This window comes from Bombyx mandarina, chromosome 15, assembly GCF_030267445.1.
Source record: "Bombyx mandarina strain Sakado chromosome 15, ASM3026744v2".
Classification (NCBI taxonomy): domain Eukaryota; kingdom Metazoa; phylum Arthropoda; class Insecta; order Lepidoptera; family Bombycidae; genus Bombyx; species Bombyx mandarina.
Window position 1 is genome coordinate 15,348,005 of NC_143221.1, and position 24,932 is coordinate 15,372,936.

The following is a 24,932-nucleotide window of genomic DNA, read 5'->3' on the forward strand; positions in this document are numbered from 1 at the left end:
GGATAAGACGTCCGGTGCATTCGTATCTAGCGATGCAACGGTGTTCGAATTCCGTGCGGGTGCCAATTTTTCTAATGAAATACGTACTTAACAAATGTTCACGATTGACTTCCACGGTGAAGGAATAACATCGTGTAATAAAAATCAAACCCGCAAAATTATAATTTGCGTAATCACTGGTGGTAGGACCCCTTATGAGTCCGCACGGGTAGGTACCACCACCCTGCCTATTTATGCCGTGAATCAGTAATGCGTTTCGGTTTGAAGGGTGGGGCAGCCGTTGTGACTATACTGAGACCTTAGAACTAATCTAAAGGTGGGTGGCGCATTTACGTTGTAGATGTCTATGGGCTCCAGTAACCACTTCACACCAGGTGGGCTGTGAGCTCGTCTTCCCATCTAAGCAATAAATAAAAAATATATAGAAAATTGTGTTGTCAATGCGAGTTTTCTCTCCTTGAAAACCGTTCACGAATTAGTATTGCCAGGCTTTGAAATTCAACAATCGATCCAACCAAAAATGCGTGACATAGGCAGTTCAGTGTCCGTACAAAGGTCTTGCGACAAGATTTATTATTAGCAGACCCGGCCACACGTTGCTGTGACTAAGGTTTTTGTTTCTAAATAACACGTGGCCGGCTATGCTAATACAAAAAATTCACAAAGTAAGCACAATTGGATTTCACTATTAAAAAAAAACAGTGTTAGTTTTCATGAAAAAAAAAACCAAAAAAAAAGTGCAATAAAACATTATTTAATTTTTATTTTATTAATACATACTTTTTAACTTGTGAAAAAATTGATTGTCTACATCGTTAGCTTTCAAATGACACCTCTTTCGTCTTCCTAATTATGGAGGGTAGAGGTAAGGAGAACCGTCTCATATGGAAAAAGCTTGAAAAAGTGTCGCACTTTCAGCAATAACTAACAGTTCAAAAATCCTCCAGAATGGCGCTAGCATAGGCACAGGGTATGATATGAATTGAGCAGTTTTTAACTGATTGAAGTATGCTAAGTTAGGAAATTTAATATATTTAATGACTAGAGTAGTTAGTGACAGTGTAATACACAAGTTTACGTAGTCCAAACTAATTTCGTCAATATAACCTAAAATTATTGCTGTGGTAAAAGGTGGAGACATCGATTGCATTTTCTTATCAGCTTTAAATAATATACTTTTTGTGATTTTGTAGTGCTTACAGGTCTTTCGTCCTTTTTTATTTCTCTATCTTAATCTAATAACTTTCAGGGCCTTTTTAAAAATTTACCCGGTTGCTACTGTAGCGCCACCCTTATTTAGTCAGTTTTAACGGACACTTTTTCACACACAGAGACGGTTCCCCTTACCTCTACCCTCCATATTCCTAATATGTCTATATCGATCATAGATAGTACACATAAATTATGTAGGTATTGTAATGATTAAATCATTGCAAGCGCCTGAGTTGCGAAGTAGAGGTGCCTCTACCCTCCATACTGCGAAGTAAAAAAAAAACAAAATGGCTGTCATTCTAGTATGGAGGTGCCAAGAGAAAATTGGGATAGTGATTTGTCGCTAAAAATCCCCATATTTTACCCCACATAAGTCTCACTGGTGCACTGACACATTGTAATAATAGGTAGTACATAAAAATGAAATTGATTTACCTCCTAATCTACTGTAATGAAATGGATTGAAACGAGACGTGTTCAAAGGAATAAGTTCCAGAAAAATGCTCGGAAGTTATTAATACTTCAGCGAACTTCTTAGAAAACTTTGAATAGCCACAGTACTTTCTTAATTTTCTATAATTAAGTACTTTCACAGATGCTAAGCGGTTATTAGCATTGTTACCATTGGTGCATTAGCACCGTTATTAAATATTAGGTGTCACTAGAAAAAAATATTGACATTTCCTTGACCAAGTCACCGATGCCGCAGATATCGGCTAATAAATTTTATATGCACGAACCGGTTTTTAACCCTGAGCTATGGAGAAAAGAAATAAGTAAAATCAGGGGTGTAGAGACAGATGTCACTAAGGAATTTTTTGTTCGTGTACATAGTAGGTAAATAAAAACAAAGGGGACGGCCCATTTCAGGCCCAAAGCGGACAATAGATTAGAGAAAAAATACTTAGTGCATTAATTTTGTCATAAATAAATATGCATTTACTTTCTTCCAAATAAGCGCCACTACAGTTTACAATAAGTAGTTTAAAAAAAGTAACTCTATTGAAAAAAACAAGAATTTTATTTTTGCGGGAAAAATATTGCCAGCTTCAAAACCTTTTACGTATTAAGTAAACATTTTAAGTACATATATAAAAAAAAACATATAAATAAATCATTTTAAATATTATCATTAATCAATCGATTTTAATCGATTTTAAGCACATAAAATAACATCAAAGACATACCCATTGGACTTTAACTTGTTACTATACTTGAGACCTTAGAACTTATATCTCAAGGTGGGTGGCGCATTTACGTTGTAGATGTTTGTGGGCTCCACTAACCACTTAACACCAGGGTGGCTGTGAGATCGTCCACCCATCTAAGCAATAAAAAAAAGTGTGTGTGTCCGCTCCGACGCACGACTGGAGTTTACTGGATATAAAAAATTAAACGAAACAATACGAGAAATAGTTCTATATTACGACAACACGATACACTACAGATTATTAACAAATTAACGAGACACAAAACAAACGACTAACAAATATATGAAAATACAAAAAAAAAAGTGTGTGTGTCCGCTCCGACGCACGACTGGAGTTTACTGAATATAAAAAATTAAACGAAACAATACGAGAAATAGTTCTATATTACGACAACACGATACACTACAGATTATTAACAAATTAACGAGACACAAAACAAACGACTAACAAATATATGAAAATACAATAATGAGAGAAACGCGCGATCAGTACGAGGCTTTGTGGCGGACTGCCGGCGCAGCAGCCCGGCGCGCATTTCGTGTGACATGCGCATAACGCATTTCGTGTGACATGCTAGTACGATTTTGGTCCCCATAATTTTCATACCCCGGGCCTATATATGTAAATCGATTCTAAAGGAGTAAACTCCAATAATGAGAGAAACGCGCGATCAGTACGAGGCTTTGTGGCGGACTGCCGGCGCAGCAGCCCGGCGCGCATTTCGTGTGACATGCGCATAACGCATTTCGTGTGACATGCTAGTACGATTTTGGTCCCCATAATTTTCATACCCCGGGCCTATATATGTAAATCGATTCTAAAGGAGTAAACTCCAAAAACTTGTATTGTTATACAACTAAACAAACTAAAACAAAAACATTAAAAATAAAATATAATGTGTACTCGTAAAAAAAAGATTAAGAAATAAATCCAATATCGATTATTTAAAAAAATGATCGATATATGAATTTCATGTAATTATTTTTCTTTATACTGACAACACTGATTTTAATCTGACTGACTGAGACTTCGCTTGCTGCTTGTGCTTGCGTTCAAAATGGATGTGTTTTGATTTTTCTTCGATTTATTTTGCTTTTATCTTTTTTGGAGTTTACTCCTTTAGAATCGATTTACATATATAGGCCCGGGGTATGAAAATTATGGGGACCAAAATCGTACTAGCATGTCACACGAAATGCGTTATGCGCCTAGCATGTCACACGAAATGCTTTATGCGCCTGATTGGCTCCTGATTGCGTGATGCGTGCGCGCGCCAATCAGGAGCCAACGCGCGGCCGCGTTATCGCAGGTGACGCCGGGCTGCTGCGCCGGCAGTCCGCCACAAAGCCTCGTACTGATCGCGCGTTTCTCTCATTATTGTATTTTCATATATTTGTTAGTCGTTTGTTTTGTGTCTCGTTAATTTGTTAATAATCTGTTGTGTATCGTGTTGTCGTAATATAGAACTATTTCTCGTATTGTTTCGTTTAATTTTTTATATCCAGTAAACTCCAGTCGTGCGTCGGAGCGGACACACACACTTTTTTTTTTTTTTTTTTTTTTTTTTTTCCTACCTAAGCTGAGAGCCTTGAGAGGCTATATCAGCGTAACCCTAACTTTAGTAGGTGAGCTCACGGGGCTCTAACCTGACGATGTTGCTAACACGAACCCTAGCAAGAGTCGTGCTTCGCAGAATCTACCACCGGATCGGAAACGCGACCCACTGAGAAGATCCGGCGAGAAACTCAGTGGGCTGTGTCTGAGAGTTAATTTACTCGTCGAGCCCTTCGTCGCAAGCGACGGGTTCGACGAGAACGGTGACCGGTGCTTGAATTACCTAAAAGCACCGTTAGTGGATCGGGCGGATCCGAGATGACGTGTTTTGGGCGACGTCGACTGCTTTCCATTCTGTCCGCAGGATCGGGAATGTAGTTACCGGCGGCCACGATGAGAGGGTTCTCGTGTCGTGCCGCTTTATCGAAGTGGCGCATGGACGCCGACTGCAGATACTTACTGATGGACTCTAAGTCCAGGTCGTCATGGAGGTCGACGTTCCTGACGAACCACGGGGCTCCGACGGCTATCCTGCAAAAACGGGATTGAATAATTTGGAATGATTTCAAGTGTATGCGGGCCGCGTGAGCGAACACTACACTTGCATAGGTCGTGACGGGGCGTATGCAAGTTTTGTAGAGTGTCACCTTATTTCTAAGGGACATTTTACTTCGCCTACATATCATCGGGTAGAGACGTCCTAGAATGAAGGCGGCACGATCGCGTACCGTCTTGATGTGGGGGCGGAATGTCATCCTACTGTCGAGGGTGACGCCTAAATATTTGACCTTCGGGGCCCACGGTATGGGCTGGTCGAACATCGTGATCGGGCGAACGGCGGGGGCGGGGGTATTGACGCGCCTAGTCGGGAGGGGGATGCTCAGCGTGGTGTTCGGAGGGCGACCCCTTTTGAAGAGCACCGCTGTGCTTTTCGTGGGGTTAATGTCGATGCGCCACTTCCGGAACCACTGTCCCATGGTGGTAGCTGCGGTCTGAAGTCGTCGATGAAGCAACGCCTTCTTCCTACACGAGTAGTAGATGGCGGTGTCATCGGCGAAGAGCGCCAGATGGGTCTCCGGAGACCGGGGTATATCGTTGATATACAAACTGAATAGTAACGGGGAGAGGGCGGAGCCTTGCGGGACTCCGGCTGAGACGTGACGGGGCCGGGAACGCGTTCCCTCGACTCGATATCGGAACGAACGGTTCGACAAGTAGTCTCGTATGATGAGCACGAGTCTGTCTGGCACTCCCATGTTATACAGTTTGAATATCAAACCGTTGTGCCAGACTTTGTCGAACGCCTTCGCTATATCGAAGAAGAGGGCTCCTGTCGGAATGGTGCTTTTATCAATAACGTTTCATACTACGGCTGAAAACCATTGTGTGAATTGTGGTTTTAACCTGACCGAGATTTAAAACCGTGTATATGCTCTCCTGTGCTATTTTTAGATGATTTACTAATTGTGTATGAAGATTAAGAAAAAATAGAATAATATAGATATTTAAAGAAGTATGTGTGTTTTTTATACCCTAATAACTACAATTGGATAAAAATACATTAGGAACATCTTAAACATTAAAAAAAGAAAAGTTCTTGAGGTATTTATATAGAAAATTAACCTCAAAACGAGTTTTTTATTTTTATTATATTTTTTATAATAGTGGCGTCAATTTCAATTTATTTTTTAGATATCTAATACATTTAAGAACTTGAATCAGTCCATTTTTATAGTAATATTTGATGTCCACCTTGGGCCTAGCGCACTATGGAGAGTGGGCATTCCCCTTTGCGAATGCTTGGCAACTCGACACGTAGCATATAGTCTGTGAGCACCATAGATTATACACTTAATTTATTCGAGAGCACAATAAAATCCATAGACTATACACTATACACATTAAATCAGATCAAACAGCACAGTAAGTTATTACGCTCACAGAGGGAGAAAGTGAAGATTTGCAAAATCAGAACGGTTTCCTAAGAACTTTTAGTTTTCGAGATGAATGTTTCCATGTTATGAGAAATGTTTACATGGGCCCAGTAAAAACAGCGGCTAGATAAAACGAACAAAACAACATTAAAATGCAGAAGAGTTTTTGTAGCTGACACATCAGTTTTCATGTGTTTATAGTGATTTTATGTGTGATATCTACGTTAGGCAAGCAAGATGCCGAGGGGAGAGCACAGAACGACAAATCTCCTGTCACGCGAGGAGAACGAACAGGTGTTCAGCCTAATAGGACCAAAATGTCAGGTGAGTTAATCATCCTTTTTAGATCCTTCATGAAAGTAGCTCGTGTTGAATCAGTCCACCTTGATTACGTATCTATAGCCCTATCAATGTATTATCTCATGCTATCTAAACGATAAAGTTGTTTGCGTCCTATTCTATCGCCTGGATGATTGATTAAGATATTATCTTGTTCCTTGTAATGTTAAATGCCTTGTTTTAAATCTAATGAAAATTACAAATCTTTTTAATTTTTCTTTTCTAATAGTATAAAAGGCTTTTGATAAACTCTCGGAATTTAACCTACCAATGCTTGACATTTCAGGCCCAAGCAATGCTTAGGAATTAAATTACTGTCAATACAAAACTCAACAAAGAAATTTTGTATTTTTTTTGTATTTTCTGTGTACAACAAACTATATATTCAACTAACGTAAATTGTAAATGATTATGAACTCACATATTGGGGTTTCAAAACCCACAGATATGGATTTTTTTGACATTAAACTAATCTCACACAATCATGAAAGACACTGAAATAAATAAAAGTAATGGAATCTAAACGAAATTCAAATAATATAAAAAGTATGTTTAGTATTTGTGAACCTGTGGTGGAAACTGTCCTTATCTATTTCTAATGTGAAAATTTTGGGGCAAAACAATTATGGTTGATATTGGGAGTTCTATAGACTGATAATTCCATGTCATGTGTGCTATTAGCTGCCAGTTTAAATTATAAAAAAAAAACACTAATAAAAAAAGAGTTAAAAGTGCATCTTAAAAAGTAAGAAAAAGTGTAATTGCATTAAGACCAGTCATGTCGTGAAAGTGTTCAAAGCCTGCATATGATAGAAATTTCACCCCATAAAGACATACAGTGAAAGTCTGTTACTATATCAGATCTCAGTGAAGTATTTATTACGATAACTGGTTTTGCATGTCTTTTTTACAATATATTCATAATATACATACACATGTTACTATAGTGGATTATAGTTTAGAAATTTAACAAAAGACTGTTTGTTGGGAGTGTCTGTACAAATATTGTCTATACAATTTCAAATGTTAAATCATCAGTCAACAAATTTCAAAGCGCAACCCATCTCTTATTAAACAATGGTCAAGTACAACCATGAACCTAGCAATGTTGTACCTTTTTGTACAAGAAATACAGCACGATTTTAAATTATTGATATATATGCAGAATCATAAAACATGAAAAATTCATAAATCATTTGGATCCCTCTGGGGTAGATATTATCATCTGTTGCATGGGTCTTCATATACTAATTATATCAATAATATACGGGGTCAGCTCTGTTGTTTGCCACTATCAATAAAAATATATTTCCCACCTCATTACTAGTATCTGATTTGCATATTTTTATGTGATTCAATATAATTATGACTCACTGACTCAATGATTCAGAAAAGAATTGTGTTATTCAATATATTATCTAAAGTAATCTGAAATGTGGTACGATACATAGTTCTTGGAGCAACATATATACCATAATCTTGTTTCTGCTACCTTTAAAAACAAGATTGAAGTCTGAGCAACATTGGATTTTATCTGTGACTGAAATAGAAAAGATTTTTATTTTTAAATCTATCTTAGAAAACCCATTTAGATATATGCCTAGATACTATGATAACAATAATCTGTAGTGATTTGGTGAAATCAGATGCCCCCTGGGAGCTTTAGTAGATTTAGGATTTGCATAAGAAGCTACATCTTTGTAATGAAAATTTGAATCACATCATCAATATTTTCAAGAAAAGCCTAAATATGTACAAGCTCTAGATCAGGGTTGTCTAAACTACATACCATTGTGGGCTAATTGAATTTATTACAAAACTGGAGGGCCGCAGAAAAAAATATGTTCAAAGACAAAATACTTTCAGAGAATCGCCCAAAAAATATAGCTATATTTTGACGAAGAATTCTAGTATCCAAACTATTTATATCCAAAACTATTTTCTGATTGAGACATGCGTCGTGGGCCGCTGTCTGGAAAATCCATTTGCCTGATGAAAGACCTCTCCTTCATAGTCATGAACAAGCAACACAATTAAAAAATTTAAAATACTTGCAGAGTCTAGCGACTACAGTTGTTCAACTCTTCACAACTGAAGGTCCAGCGCATTCTGAATGGAAGAAGAGAGATACTGGTGTACTGTGCCTTATAAAGGACAATGGCAAGCGCTCATACTTCTTCAGGATTTACTGTTTGTACCGAAAAGCAATGATATGGGAGCACGAAGTTTACATGCAGATAGAATATAAGAACCCAAGGCCTTATTTACACACTTTTGAAGCTGAGGTAAGCTTAAAACTATGTTGAAAGTAAATAATGTAATATTGTATTTATAGTACATATAATGAAGTTGTCTTGGCCTAAAGCAACGTCTGGTGCAGCAACGATGGCATTTGCGTATGCATTTGATTGCTAAAGGTATCTGAAAACCTGATCACTGTTGGTTACCGTCGTTCGTATGCATACTGTATAATTCAGTCTAATGGTAAGAGCCAGTAATAAAACCTACTGAAATGTATTTTCTCAGTGATAATTAAAAATACCTTTACAGTTTAATCATGACTTTTTCTTGTCATTGCATTATTTCTGACGTTTTGAGAATACTTTAGTTTTCATAGTCATGGATGACTAAGGTGTTATTGTGCTAACTACCGTCTACTTTTAAAAAAATAATATTTCTGGAGTTTTACGTTTCATTTCACACAGAATAATATTATATTGAGGTATAGCAGTTTGTTCGATATTCTCTATTAAAATTATGTACGTGTTCATATAATATGGGATTAACTTTTTCTTTCAATTTTTTCAAATATTTTAAAATAGTTGACACCACTGTCCATAGCACGTTGACAAACTGCAAACATGTGCACTTAACTCTGACCGCTATGTGTAGGGTTACCAAGTGTCCCGTATTTCCCGGGACATCCCGTATTTTAGGTTTAGTTTAAAATCCCGGCGAGACTGTCTGTCCCGTATTCGAACCGTACGATTATAATTGTATTGATTTTTATAAATATGTTAAAACCGATAAAATATATTAAAACTGACTTGATCCTTGGAGAAATATAAAAAAAAAATTAAGAATGTCACTATAATTTTTATTTGTCCCGGGTAAAAAACTGAATTCCCGTATTTTTTTGCCTGTTTAAGCTTTTGCCTCGTATAGGCTGAAAAAATCTGGCAACCCTAGTTATGAGTCTCTTAATTCCTTCTATTAATAAGTGATGATTTGATTAACATCGCATTGCGTAAGAAGTTTAGTGAAATCACTCTGATTTCAAAAAAACTTGTTAGGTTCGCGGTTCTGTCATTTCAAAAGCGTCACGGCGCCTGTGAAGATCCTGCGAAGATATTATTATTTACAAACCGTCAATACACTTCCTTAATACTATTTCAATTCAGGGAACCACTTTACGTAAATAATCGTTTGTCTGGGATATCATTTAGGTTTATAAACAACAACTGAATCATTGTTTCCTTATGGGAACGTGTTAATGGGAAAATCGGTACATGTGTTTTTTCGTCCATTCATTGTGTTTGTGAACAATAAGCGTCCGTGACCTAATAGATAAGAAACCCTACGACACGACTATGACGTATCGTTTTTTTTAAATTATATATACCTATAATAAAGGTACACCGTTAGAATTAGGTTGTGTGTGTCTGCATTAGATCGTGTGTGTGTGTGTGTTTGTTGAAAACCTGCGTTTTTGCGACTAAGCATTTACGTGCTTTGACTTTAAGGGTAGGAGATTTGTTACAATAGAATGAGAGTTCGAACTAATGTTTCAAGATAGGCGGCACCGTTCGTTGTGTGTCGCGTGTCTATTTAGCACAACGACCGCGTGTCCCCTGTAACCGTTTGCTTGTCCATATACAGCAAGAAAAAAAAACTAAAAATATATAATATTTTGGAACATGCAGCTGACTTCCTGTTTTTAGAAGCAATTACATATATTTTTTTAAATTTCAATCCATTCATCTGATCGTAAAAATCGTCATAGTACCTTGCGTCATTGCTTGCAGGGCCATTTTCATCACCATTGCCTTGCCTTATCATATTATGTTGCCTTAAAATTGAATTACAGAGAACTCTAGATGCGCAGAGTAATATCTCAAAATCATGACGTCGTCGGAAATACATACATTTGTTGTCGCTAGCCCCGCACAGTCGTAATTAATGTTTAACTAAGGAAATTATATTTAAAGTCAAGCAACGTGATACCAATTACAAAGCAATCTATAACAAAAATTGCTTATGTTTGTTTGTGTTGCAGATTATTACACCGAACTAACCCATAGACACAGCCCACTGAGTTTCTCGCCGGATCTTGTCTTAGGATGCGATTCCGACTCCGTGGTAAATTCAGCGAAGCACTGCTCTTGCTCTTTTTATTGCTTTGATGGGTGGACGAGCTCACAGCCCACCTGGTGTTAAATGGTTACTGGAGCTCATAGACATCTACAACGTAAATGCGCCACCCTTCTTGAGATATAAGTTCTAAGGTCTCAAGTATAGTTACAACGGCTGCCCCCGCTGCCCTCCAAACCGAAACGTAATATGCATTGTGCCCGCCATCATAACGTACGACGTCATATGTAGCTAATCTTTCCCTATTAATACTGTAGTCTACTGTTAGCCCGACATTTAGTTTGGCCACGAATGACGTCATAAGGAATGAAGTTGTATTGAGATGTTTGAGCAAGTTTTCGCAGCAAACTCATAATGAATTGACTGTCCGGTTTCCTGTTGCCTAAATTAATTATCAATTAAAGTGTACAACACTGTTTTAGGAGTACATGACAGCATTCAACTTTGCCAATGAAGAAGAAGCTCAGATCCTAAAGAAGATTCTAATCGAGAAGATTGAATTAAGGAAGACGAGAAGAGAAGGTAAATTTCACTACTTACAGTATTTACCCTAAATATTGTTTCATTAACATTCAGCGCCCCTATTTCTTGTTCTCATTGTGCCTCAAAAAATTAAAGTCGAGCGCTTTCGCATTCTCTTTTGAGTCAAAATTAAATTACGATAAATAAAATATGTATGTATTACTATCTTTCAAAAAATGAAATCGCAAGCTTATTTGTCAAAGACAAATGGATGTCTTGGGAAATTGCGAACCCTGATCTGTGGCACTGCCTTGGCCACATAATGCTTTACTATATGTTTGTTTTTGTTGCTATTCACTCGATGATTACTTATAATAAAATCTATATAGCTTCATTTAACTTTTACAATACAATTAAATTGTTGTTTTTTACTGTCTTATCTGACTTGATTGAACTTACAGCCCATCGGGTGTAAAGTTTCATGTCTAACTGTCAATGGTATTTCATGACTACTGTCGTACTCTCCAAAACACGATGCACAACTGACATGAATGATTTGCTTCATTATGGTTTAGTTTCCTTTAGTCTTGCCTTTTAGGCAATCTAATAAAAAAGATGTGTGGTGTCGTGGGACACCGGATAGGAACGAAGTTCCTTATTAATATAAAAATATTAATTTAAAGTTCTATTCGAGGTATAAAGAAAATAAAAAATAAAACTGGAGGTTTCGCAACAACCCACGGTCATTCGGTAACGTGCGAACTTATTGTGGTACACTTCATTCACGGTTGTTTGCATAAGAGTTAATGTATTGCGCAAACGAACGCTCGTGAGATCGTGGTCAATGAATGATAAAAGATGTTATTTTTGTACGTTATTACAAAGTTACACTGTGTGCATTACTAATAAAAATCTTACGTTACGGACGTTTTTTCCCGGTTAGGGTACCCCTCCGCATCGTCCCACAAGGAACTTCGTTCCAAAAAACTCGCAGGTCTTCGTCTAGTGTGGTCACACTGCACGTGACGTCACAAGACGAGCGCATTTACCGATATCACGTTTGTCATTGTTGTGCGTGCATTGTTTATTAAAAGACTCCTCATTGTACTTGTCGGATTTAAGTACGTCTATATTTATTTGTAAATACGCCGTTCGTAATATTTGTATCATGTCATACATTGTCTCACAATACAGGCGATATGTTATAACACAATTTAAAGAAAAAATATTATACCATAATTGAATCAAATGGTCGAGGCTTCGGTAGGCAGCGGTTTGGCTCTACCGTCCATGAGCGACGGTAACCACTCACCACCAGGCGGGCCGTATGCTCGTCGGCCTACAAGGGCAAATAAAAATAAAAGTGAATTATTAAATAACAAATTTCATATACTGCACCACCAACCCGCTTTGAACTTGGCGTTGCTACTTTTACAATGAATACGTACCTTCCGAAGTTGTTTACGGAGAAATAGTAGAAGAGAGAAAAGTATTTATTTCCGACCGAGGAATTGTTTGAGATGATGTCGTCATATCTTTTATAATTGCATCATCTGACACCGAAATAAGAGTTCATACCTTCCACTTGGAACTAGCAACGGGTTTTTTTTGTGAAGGAAGGTATACTGGTGGCCTGGAGGCTTTTCCGTTTTTTTTTTTTATATTTATTTTATTGCTTAGATGGGTGGACGAGCTCACAGCCTACCTGGTGTTAAGTGATTACTGGAGCCCATAGACATCTACAACGGCTGCCCTACCCTTCAGACCGAAACGCATTACTGCTTCACGGCAGAAACAGGCAAGGCGGTGGTATCTACCCGCGCGGACTCATAAGAGGACCTACAACCAGTAAAAAACTTTCTAACACTCCGCCCGAGCGCCTCCGGAGGAGACCTAACAACTCAAGAGCAGCTTTACAAATGAAACCATGTAGTTCTGGAATGAACGGCTCTTATAACTGAGCGCTATGATGTGTCTTTCTCTAAACCAAGCTCGAAAATAGTCTTCAGTCGTAGGTAGCGACTTGGCTATATAATGCTAATGTCCATTAGAGACGGTAAAATGATAAGAGAAGATAGCTCGCCTGTATATGAAGGCCATAAAACACACACACAATACAAATAAAGAAGGTTTTCTTATATTTTATTTATCTTTGACTAGCAGACCCGACGAACTTTGTTCCGTCTTAGAGGCAATAAATGAGCAGGCTTGATTTTATCAGGGTCAATTTTTTATTTGGATAATTAGTGAAAATTAAAAAAGCAAGTATTTGAATGATTATTTATTGGTCATGTATTTTAGTTATTATTGTTATATTTTTATTTCTTGTTTCTTCTTTAGTCTCTTCACTCGCAATGTTTCGAACCCTAATTGCATTACGGCTTCGTCCGGAAAGATTTGATCGTGTTGGTCGCGGTATTGCTTTCTTAATGATTACCTGTCTCAGCACAATAAGCTAATAGAAACTCGAAACGAACACATCGACCGGTCAACTTCAAAATTCTACTATAATTAACCATAGACTACATTACGTTTAGCTGTCAGTTGCGTTTTGTCATTCCATATCAGTTGCGTTTTGTTCGTAGACCTATATAGTAAGGACACGACATATTGTTCTATACGTACAATTGCTTATATAAATAGCACCCATTTTGAAGGCACACACATATATCCACATATATCTATCTCGTTCTTACTCAGCACTTTAACTCGCAGGAAAATAATATAACAGTATTTCAGTGCGTACATAAAATGAAACATGAATATACGTAAATGTCTCCGTCTCCGTCTAATGAGGCCTAAAATCCGCCATGTTTAGCGCACTAAATGTCTTTGTCACGTCAGTTCGGCCGTCTGTTTTGGGTTGTACATTATTTATTGACTGATATCGATTTAATATGATTGCTTATATAAAATTTCATATTTTATCATGCTTAAAACATACAAAAATAATAATTCAAACGTATTTTATAGGATCTCAAGAAAGTCGATGCCCCAAAACTATTATCTATATAATATATTTAGATTCATTATGGAGCCCTCATCCGAAAAATCGGACACCATTTTTCGGTCGGAATCTATTGATCATGACACTAATCATAAATACCTCTTTAAAATATGTCATCAAAACATATTTAGACATTCTGTTTAGATATTTCGGGAAAAAGGCTACCGACAAAATCTCTTCGGAACTATTTAAATAAAATAGTTTTATTCCGCAATGAGTAAAACACTATTGTAAATTCGTGAAATATTTAATAATTACGTGATTTTAGAGAGGAAGTCACAAGGAATGACGTTTGTAATTACTGAATAAATGTTCTGTAGGGGTTTTTTTTTTCACGCGGTCCCTTGATAAGTTTGAAATTTGAATCACTCTCAAGTGAAAATGATTCAAATGGTGCGGCGCACCTTCCTTGAGCTGCGCTGCGGTAGTGTGTTACGGACTTTAGAGTCAGCAAAACAATTAAAATAGATTGTAATAGTCTAAGAAAAACACGTACTCAAAATACGATAACATTTAGCATGCTAGAAATGGGCAGATGGCACTGTACTACGTCATATCTTTATGTTTTGCGACAAACGACAACTTTATAAAATCAGTGTAGCAACTTTTAAAAATCATCATATCGTTTACTTGGCAAATTCAAAGGACGAACTTGTCTTAGATTTCACACATCTAAATCATATCATATTTGCACATAACAATATACCTACTTACTTCCCATTAAAGTATAAATTCTACAAATAAATAATACTCAACAATATTTAAAATAAAATGAGCCAAGAACGTTTATCGATAAAACCTGATAACATTGAAATCTTTTGTACAGCACTAAAACCGCCATGTTTTGTGGTCAGATGACGTCACAGTGGCACGAATTTTTTGTTGACGTTTCATTTCCATAGGTTTCTTACTTCAGTGGTTTTGTTATATCACGTTTTACGTCACGTCCCACGGGAACGTGATAAAAAGTATCCTTCTCCTGGTTTTAAGCTACCTCCCCACCAATTTTCAGCCAAATCACTTCAGCCGTTCTTTAGTTATAAATAGTGTAACTAACACGACCTTCTTTTATATACATAGATTTTGAGTAATCTTCGGAATAGCGACTAGAAATAACATTTTAGTATTTTAGCAGTTTGAAAAAGTAAAAATTCAGAGATGTGTAGGAAACAGTTTCCACTTAGTACCCGTGTTTGTTCTCGTGTGTTGTTGGTTGTATGCTTTCGTAAGCCAGGATGTAAATAACGTATAAAAACTATTTTTATTTTTCAGAGAGGAGGCAACGTGCCTTAACGGCAGCGCGGGCCAATAGCGTGGTGGAGCCGAGACAAAATGGCGTCCTACCCCCGCCCCCCGCACTGGAACCGGAGCCCGCCCCCGTACTCCCACCGAAAACGAATTTAGCAGGTGAAAACTACTTATAATGGCCTATATTCATGATCATCTGACGTATTAAACTGATTTAAAGTAATGCCGACTTTTTAGCTGGGTGGGGGGACACGACTTCATGCATTCCGCGTCCAAGAGGCGCGTGGGGTATATGGGTCTTGACGGTACGCAGATTTTGGGAGCAAACCCCGAGCCTACGATGTTTTTAAAGTCTTACCCACAAAAACTCCCTTTGCACTCTCTCACCGGATATCCGATCTGTACCCGAGCTTAGCACTACACATACCATAACGGGTCAAATAACCCATTTCGCACGTTTGCATTGAAAATGCACGTATCATTTTATTGCTTTTGCACATTTGACTTCATGAGTTCTTACCAATTAATCTATAATTATTATACTTTTTTTTTTGTTTTGTTTATTTTGAGTAATACTTGTCGTATACCGTTATCTACCCGCTATAGTAGAAACAGGTACCAGTAAGTATTGGTATGATTAGTGTTAGAACCCGGGCAGAATGGTTCCCGTGGTTAATACTACAACTAGTCTCGCTGCGCCAATACGAGGACGCCTGACCGACTACGGCCCATCACGTCGCCCGTGTGGTACCTCTGGTGCTCCGGGATACCGCACTGAAGATCCCAAAAAATGCCGACCTAAGTAAAGGGACTTCTTTCGCTGTTATGTTGTGTGTTAGATCATTGGCGGTTTATGACATTCTACAATATGTATCTATACTAATATTATAAAGCTGAAGGGTTTGTTTGTTTGAACGCGCTAATCTCAGGAATTAGTGGTCGAATTTGAAAAATTCTTTCAGTGTTAAATAGCCCATTTATTGAGGAAGGCTAAGGCTATCTATATAACATACTAAGACTAACACTCTAAGACCAATACAGGTGGAGCACCAATAAAGGATGTTTCAAAATAGGGGTTTAAATAGCTCCTTAACATTCTATAATTCAAAAATATTTTCACTTTCTACGTAAATGAAGTGGGGGTAAAATTATTATCAATATTATTATTATTTATGCCAAAGTAACTATTCCACGCGGACGGAGTCGCGGGCAACAGCTAGTCAGAGAATATGTGTAATAACTTGTAATGATCGCCCAGGTACGTACACACTGAAGAGCTCCGGAAAACGGAAAACGACAAGGAAATTGACTAAAGCCGACATCGGGATGCCTCACAACTTCACGCACGTTTCTCACATCGGGTGGGATAAAGATAAAGGTGCGTGGATCTTTTTTTTATCTCACTTATTTTTTAGGTATGGCAATTAGCTTCTTGCGACGCCATTGTTGCCAGTGTCGAGTTTATAAAAATCTTCAATTAAAAAATACATACATACTAATATTCTGCTGCGTGAAAAGTAATATGAAGCAAAATGGGATGAAGTTAATTGATTTGAGACTTTAATCGATTGGGATAAAATTAAATTCAGTACACACGAAAAAACTTTGTGCTTAGTGTGAGTTTTTTAACGTTCTCGATAGCCTAAAAGTTAACTCAAATTTGTATGCAATTGGAACAGCGCCCCTAGCGGCAAACGTTCGGTTATGAGAATTTACTCTGAGATCGTTTTAAAAAAGGAAACTTTTACGATACGAACTATTTTATTTGATTTGTGCATTATGGATGATATACGTGACTCTCAGAGCAACCCCGACAACCGCACCCTTACTAACACAGTTCACTCCCTACTGACTGTTCTCCGGTCTCCTCTAAAGTCTCTACCTCGGACCGTCTAGTCAGCGGTTTGAGGGTATCAGCATTTTAGGGTTCAGTACTCTGTACATATAATATAACAGTTCCAACTCCATACTAATTGGAGTTAACTATCAGGCTATCGACAACGTTAAAAAACTCGCACTAAGCACATTGAACATTATTTTTATAAATGACTAGCTGTAACGGTCCGCTTCGCTGGGCATTTAAAATTGACATTATTATTTCTCACTCTCACAAAGATTCTCATCATTAACGCCCCCGGAACTGGTGCAGGGAGTTCAACACTCATATAAATATTAGTAGTAATATAATATAATATAAGTAGTATAATACATATAATAGTAGTAGTATTAGTACATGTATTTTCTGCATGGATACCAAGTTTCAAGTCAATCGGATGCATGGTTCAGTAGTTATAACGGAACATCCGTAAAATAAAAATCACTGTAGATTTATATATTAGTATAGATAACCGATAGTCCCACAACGTCGCCTCTTCATTTGTAGCCATGAAGTCCAAGACTCAGTTATGTTACAATAGCAGTGGTCACAGCGATACGCAGGATCCCTTCGCGACTGATTCGCACCAGGACCTGGTGATGTCCACCCGTGCAGACACCCTCATCACAATGATTCCACTTTCGAGATTTGGATAGGATAGATTTGGATTTGAACTGGTGGTAGGACCCTTGTCAGTCCGCGCGGGTAGGTACCACCACCCCGCCTATTTCTGCCGTGAAGCAGTAATGCGTTTCGGTTTGAAGGGCGGGGCTGTTGTAACTATACTGAGATCTTAGAACTTATATCTCAAGGTGGGTGGCGCATTTACGTTGTAGATGTCTATGGGCTCCAGTAACCACTTAACACCAGGTGGGCTGTGAGCTCGTTCACCTATCTAAGTAATAAATATATTAACGTTTTCAGGGTTCGACGTGGAGACCACGCAGGACGAGAAGCTCCTGTCGTTTCTGAAGGAGGCAGGAGTTTCGGAGGTCCACCTCCGCGACCAGGAGACGAGGAAATTCATATACAGCTTCATAGAGACGAACGGTGGCATTAACGCTGTCATGGAGGATCTGCACACAAACAATGAGAAGCCAATCAAAGGTATCATCAATTTTGAAAACCGTCGTCGTTTTTTGTAGTCGTGGCCTAAAGGATAAGACGTCCGGTGCATTCGTGTTGAGCGATGCACCGGTGCTCGAATCCCGCAGGCGGGTACCAATTTTTTCTAATGAAATACGTACTCAACAAATGTTCACGATTGACTTCCGCAGTGAAGGAATAACATCGTGTAATAAAAATGAAACCCGAAAAATTATAATTTGCGTAATTACTGGTGGTAGGACCTCTTGTGAGTCCGCGCGGGTAGGTACCACCGCCCTGTAAGTGGTTACTAGAGCCCATAGACATCTACAACGTAAATGCGCCATCCAAATTGAGAGATATGTTCTAAGGACACAAGTATAGTTACAACGGCTGCCCCACCCTTCAAACCGAAACGCATTACTGCTTCACGGCAGAAATAGGCGGGGTGGTGGTACCCACTCGCGGGATTCACAAGAGGTTCCTACCACCAGTAATATTTTAGTTTTCCACTCTATCCTTACGCTGACCGTACGTATCGATGTTCCGCAGAGCGCAGCGCGCCGTCCCGCGCGCCCGCACCCCCCGTCCCGCAGCGCAGCCCCGCCCTGCCGCACCCCCCCGCACCACGTACGTACAGCACGCCGCGACACGTGCAAACGTTCACATGACATTTTTAATATGTACACTTTTAATTACCTAATTGATATAATGGTCATTTAACAAAATCAAACAAATCAACTTATTCATGCCTTGAACCGATTGATATTAACAAATTACAAATATTTAGTGTGAAGAAAACAATTCGATTATTTCACTTCACAAGTATATCATGTTACTAACGGCCCTCACTGGCCCAATGTAAGGCAAGTCAGAATACCAAACACTATCGCTGGTACCATTAGTAACTATGTAGAGATATGGTTTCACAGATGTTTAATATTGAATGTGTCTGTCGCCGACGTGTAGCGTCGCGAGCGCCGCCCCCCCCGCCCGGGCGCGCCGTGCCGCCTCCCCCTCCGCCGCCCGCCTCCGTCGCACGCAACCCGCCGCCGCCCAGACCCGCGCCCCGTGAGTGCACACATACTGTACACCAATATATCTTGTCTGATCATTGTTTCTCTCATCGTCAGCTGAAGAGTAATTCTGTTACTATGCACTTATTTGTATATATGAATATTTAAAAATATATATATCTAATATTTAAAAAAAAGACATGCTTGCTGAGTTTCTTGCCAGTTCTTCTCAGGACGGAGCCTAGTTTTTGTGAATTGGCAGTAGTTCTTTTTGACGTTCAACAAGTATGTACTTTCATTTATGTTGAATAATTTTTTTTTGATTTTTAAACTGCCCATAGTATAAATATAGTATAGAACACTATAAAATATTATAGTGCTCTATACAATCTGAAGTAAATGTTTTCATTGTAAATGAATAATTTTAATATTAAGTTGTACAGCAAAAATCATGACACACTTTATATTTTATCCAGCACCATCGTCAGCTCCGCCATCAGTGCCCCCTCCGCCGCCGCCGGGCGTGGCCCCCCCGCCGCCGCCGCCCCCTCCGCCCCCGCCGCCGCCCGCGCCCGTGGCTCCGTCTCCGCCCCCGGACGCCCCCCCGATGCCGAAGGACGCAGCCGTTGCCGTGGATGCGCGCGCCGCACTCATGGAGAGCATACGTAGTGGAGCCAGCACTTTGAAGGTCTTTATTCTGTACATTTTTTTCTATATCTCGAAATTACCAGTTCGACCTCGTCTTTTATTTATTTTTTATTGCTTAGATGGGTGGACAAGCTCACAGCCCACCTGGTGTTAAGTAGTTATTGGAGCCCATAGACATCTATGACGTAAATGCGTCACCCACCTTAATAAGTTCTAAGGTCTCAGTATAGTTACAACGGGTACCCCACTTTACAGAAAAATTATTAAATACATTACCGGAATTTACAGAAAAAAAAATTTGAATATCCCAGATGCGCTATAAGGGTCTTTAATAATTCAAACCTGAATTCGAATCGATAAAGTTCCGGGATACGTTTAATATTTCTTGTATTATTAAGCGTGCTTTTAGTTTTAATGAGCGAGCAATGTTAAGCCAACAATATTAGGGGTCAATGTCCGCCTTCAAGGCGTGTGAAATCGATCGAGTACCAAACCATTGTATTGAACAACATCAACACTGGCGAATAATAATAAATTTTATTATTTACTTAACTGACAGAGAGTCGAACCTGTTGCCAAAGCGCCACCTGTCGAGGACAACCGGAGCAACCTGCTGAGCGAGATACGACAGGGCGTCGAACTTAGATCCGTGAGTACACCCTTCAGATCTGCTTTGTTCAATTTACACCGATGTAAAAATCAGTAAAATATTTTTTTTATGGCTTAGATATGTGGACGAGCTCACAGCCCACTTGATGTTAAGTGGTTACTGGAACCCATAAACATCTACAACGTAAATGCGCCACACAACTTGAAATATAAGTTCTAAGGTCTCAGTATAGTTACAACGGCTCTCCCACCCTTCAAACCGAAACGCATTACTGCTTCACGGCAGAAATAGGCGGGGTGGTGGTACCTACCCGCGCGGACTCACAAGAGGTCCTACCACCAGTAATTACGCAAATTATAATTTTGCGGATTTGATTTTTATTACACGATGTTATTCCTTCACCGTGGAAGTCAATCGTGAACATTTGTTGAGTACGTATTTCATTAGAAAAAATTGGTATCCGCCTGAGATTCGAACACCGGTGCATCGCTCAACACGAGTGCACCGGACGTCTTATCCTTTAGGCCACGACGACATCTTTCTGTGTTTAAAATAAATGAAAAGATTTATGAAGTACTTTTTGCTCCGGCAGGTGGCGCCGGAGAGGCGCGGTGTAGGGGTGGGGGCGGCGGCGGCGGGGGCGGGCGTGGGGTGCGGGCTGGCGGGCGCCCTCGCGCGGGCCCTGCACGAGCGGAGCCGCGCGCTGCACTCCGACTCCGACGACGACTCCGACCTCAGCGACAACACCACCAGCGACGGGGAGTGGGACGACTGAGCCCACTGCCGACCTCTCACCAGGACACCGATAGAAGATCACAACGCAGATTCTTTTAAAAAGAGGGTAGTTTGTAAAAAAACAATAGAAAGTGGGCCTGAACTGTAAACACGCAGTGTACAACACAGCGCTCGACTATAACAGTGACAATAGGATTTATGAAACACACAAATGCAAACGTACACCTAATTAAAAACCTACTCCTTATTTTAAATTTAAAATCAAGCTCAAATAAGAGTTGGCAACACCAGCACCAGGGGAACAACCGAAACGAACCGCATACATTGCACCGCAGTTTAGCTCGATAGCACTCAGCGTAATTCATTAAAATGCGATACATTGTCAATTTATTTCCTTAATTAATCTTCATGCTACAACGGTTGTTTCAAAGAGATCGTCTTTTGTGAAAAGATCGTTCACGATAACTGTGTGTGATATGAATTATAAATTGAAGAATGTAACCTAATATTATGTCGAGGTCGACTGTAGTTTAGCAAAAAGGACTCTTTGACATTTATTGAAATAGAAGTGAAATATGTATCACGTCTGGATGTTCTGTGTACAGACAAATTCCCCTATTGTTGTTCAATACAGCGGTCGGCTATTGAACACGAAAATATTTCACAGATGTCTGAATTTGGCTAAAGATGTTTTCAGGATATACCCAAACGTTATATTATACAAGTATCGAACAATAAAATTTGTACCATAGGTGTACCGAATAATATCACCCGCTCCATAGCAGATCTTTCCGCTGTCGGTACTAAAAAAAAACTAATTTTGCCAGCGTCGAATTCAAAAAAATACATTTTTTTTCTAAATTTTTTTGAGTTCTGTCATGTCTTTTTTTTTTTTTTTTTTCTTTATTGCTGTCGTGTCGGACAATATTGTGAATCGAGTCCTTTCTAATAAACTACGCCCCAAATATTTGTTTGTCATTGCACGATCACAGTGAATGTTGCTTTAAACAAATAGGTAAACATGAAATTCCGCCCTCATTGCTCCGCGTGTGCGGCGACGAAACTAGAATGATGGGAGTCAGTGTGTGTAGCAAATGCGCCGGGCAGTGTGGGCGAGTCCGGATGACATGTGCGAGAGCTCACTATATTTTTTTAATAGAACGACTTTGAAAGTAACGTCTAGAACGTTCTAGTCAAAACTCATCGGAATAAGTAAAAAAAAAAGTATTTTTGCATTCGTATTTATAATAAATGGCATCGAGGTTTGTGACACGTATTGAAATTATGGTAAATCCTTCGATTTAAGTTTGCAAATTTTCCAAATACGATTCTAATTTTCTGAATACGAAAGTCTATTTTTGTTTATTCGATACATTTTAAAATGAATCAAATAGAAGAGTCTACGGGTCAGTTCTGAAAAATATTTTTGTTTATTATTATTTCAAATAATATTTAGTACTAACTTTGAGATTTAAATTTTACTTGTAACTTGTTCACTTAACGCATTCGCATATCACATTAGGAGCAGTGGCTGAGTTACTGACTAATTTAAAATAAGCATGGCATTTTATTTATTTAAAAAAAACTTATAACAAAACACTTTCTAAGTTTCTGTGTAAGGAAATCTTTAAAGTTAAAACCGCGTTGATACACGTGATCTATTAGTACCTCAACCATCGCGCTTTAAGTTACGCTGATATTTTGTTTTTAAATGGTCGTATTCATATTGAGAGCTTTATAAGCCCAATTATAAGAAGACCGTAAAAATATAATTTTCAATTTAACAAGACCTTGTGCTTTATGAGAGTGGCGCTAGTTCACAGTAACATGATTAAAAAGCTGTTTTTTGTATGGTGACGTCACGGGGCGTTGACCTCTCGCTTTCGCTAGTATTACATTGCGCGCTGTAACTACACAAGTCCAACATTGTTTTCTTATGTTTACGTGTCGGAAATAATTCCCTCTCACTCGGTCTGTGTGTATTACAGTATAATATTCAATTATATTTCAATTGAGAAGAAAGCGACAATGAAAAGTGTCATTATTTATTGATTACAATGAATATTTTAGTGTCTTGTATATTTGTAATTTCTTTAACCAATAGCAACAATTTGATGTACCTTATTAATACAATTACGATGAATATTATAGGAGACAAATTTGTGTTAAAAATACTAGATTTTTTAATACAAAATTGTTTCCGAAGATTTGGGTTTTTTTTGTTTCGTTAGTGTTATTATTTTAATTCTATTGAATTCGACAGTAACGCGAGGCGACTGTCTTAATGTTTTAATAATTAAAATAGATTGGCTGTAAAGAACTGCGTTTAATCATGTATGTGTTTATTATTATGGTGTAACCATCAAAAAGTTAATACTTATATATCTTTCGTGAGTTAAAAATATCAACAAGGCAAGCTGATCGATGTTTTTTTGCTGCATTATAAACGTAATACAGGTAACTGTCTTTTAACGCGGTATTTTACAACAAAGTTTCACTCTAACGGGGAAAGAAAAATTCCCAAAAACCCTCTTATAACACGGTACAAATTAACAGCCCCCCTCCAAATTGTATATGACGTTAATGTTTTTTTTTTTTTTAAATAAACGTAAATTCTTTACAGCTCATGTATGAAACACACAATTTAAATTAAATAATGTAAATAATGGTTTTCGATATAAAAATTATCATAAATAAATGACTGAGGACAAACAATGTTGATTATAAGGCAAATGTGTAACAAATTTTAATTAATACTAGTAGTTAGTGAATTTGTATTGGTTTTGTCATTGTTCTGGGAGTTTTGAAAAGGAAAATGTTGCAAAGTTTAGGCAGGTACCTAAAGGCAGGTACTGGGCAGCGGCTTAGCCGCGCTCCAGACATTACTGACGCGTGATTGTCTCACAGTGGCAATAAAAAAATACATTAAAATACAAAAGGTTTTTTGTTTACAAAGAATTCGAAATTTTGTTCAGTTCGTTATTGAAATTTTTAGATAAAACTATATTTGCTGTAAAAAAATTCTCAGAAAGCTTTTAAATATCCAAGTACCATTTTCAATACAAAGTGCAAAGCCAGGTAGATTCCTGTGCGTGTACCGTGTTTCCGAGTGCACGCCGCACACTGACGCGCATACTTTCCCACGCTCTTTTTATAAACGGCAGTGAAAGTAATATATACTCTGGGAACCCGAGCATGGCGCTAATCAATATCGCAAGATAATAGCCATCTCAAAGATATAAGACTTAAAAGTAAAATCAACAAATTTTTGTCTAGGGAGGTTTAATAACGTAACATCAAATAGTAACATGTTTTATTGAATAAAAATATTGAACAGATTTTCCCGAAACTAGAGGAGAAACTACTTATGTGGAGAATTTATTTAGAAGCGCTCACTAGGAATCTACATACAAAATTATTTGCCCAGAAATTTCTTGGTCTATATACGATATACATTATCATTGAAAGCTTCTAGAACAATCGACTTGATTTATAATAATTTTAGAATATAACCGTTAATATTATTTTTGACAATGGTTAAACGTTGACTGTATCTTTATGTAATCTTGTTTCATTGAATAAAACGAACCTTAAAAATGATTTGTTTTCTTTTATTTCAAAAC

At 38.2% G+C, this 24,932-nt stretch overlaps 1 protein-coding gene across 1 annotated transcript; it reads left to right on the forward strand.

Moving 5' to 3' along the window:
• The first annotated feature begins 5,858 nt into the window (after nt 1–5,858).
• Nucleotides 5,859–24,909, forward strand: LOC114245770 (actin nucleation-promoting factor WAS). Its single transcript, XM_089732693.1, has 11 exons — nt 5,859–6,235; nt 8,308–8,535; nt 11,044–11,143; nt 15,363–15,497; nt 16,597–16,716; nt 18,139–18,321; nt 18,853–18,930; nt 19,270–19,371; nt 19,793–20,004; nt 20,524–20,613; nt 21,167–24,909. Exons 1-11 carry the CDS (start codon nt 6,149–6,151, stop codon nt 21,347–21,349), a joined length of 1,518 nt encoding a protein of 505 aa, XP_089588819.1. The 5' UTR covers nt 5,859–6,148; the 3' UTR covers nt 21,350–24,909.
• Nucleotides 24,910–24,932: the final 23 nt, after the last annotated feature.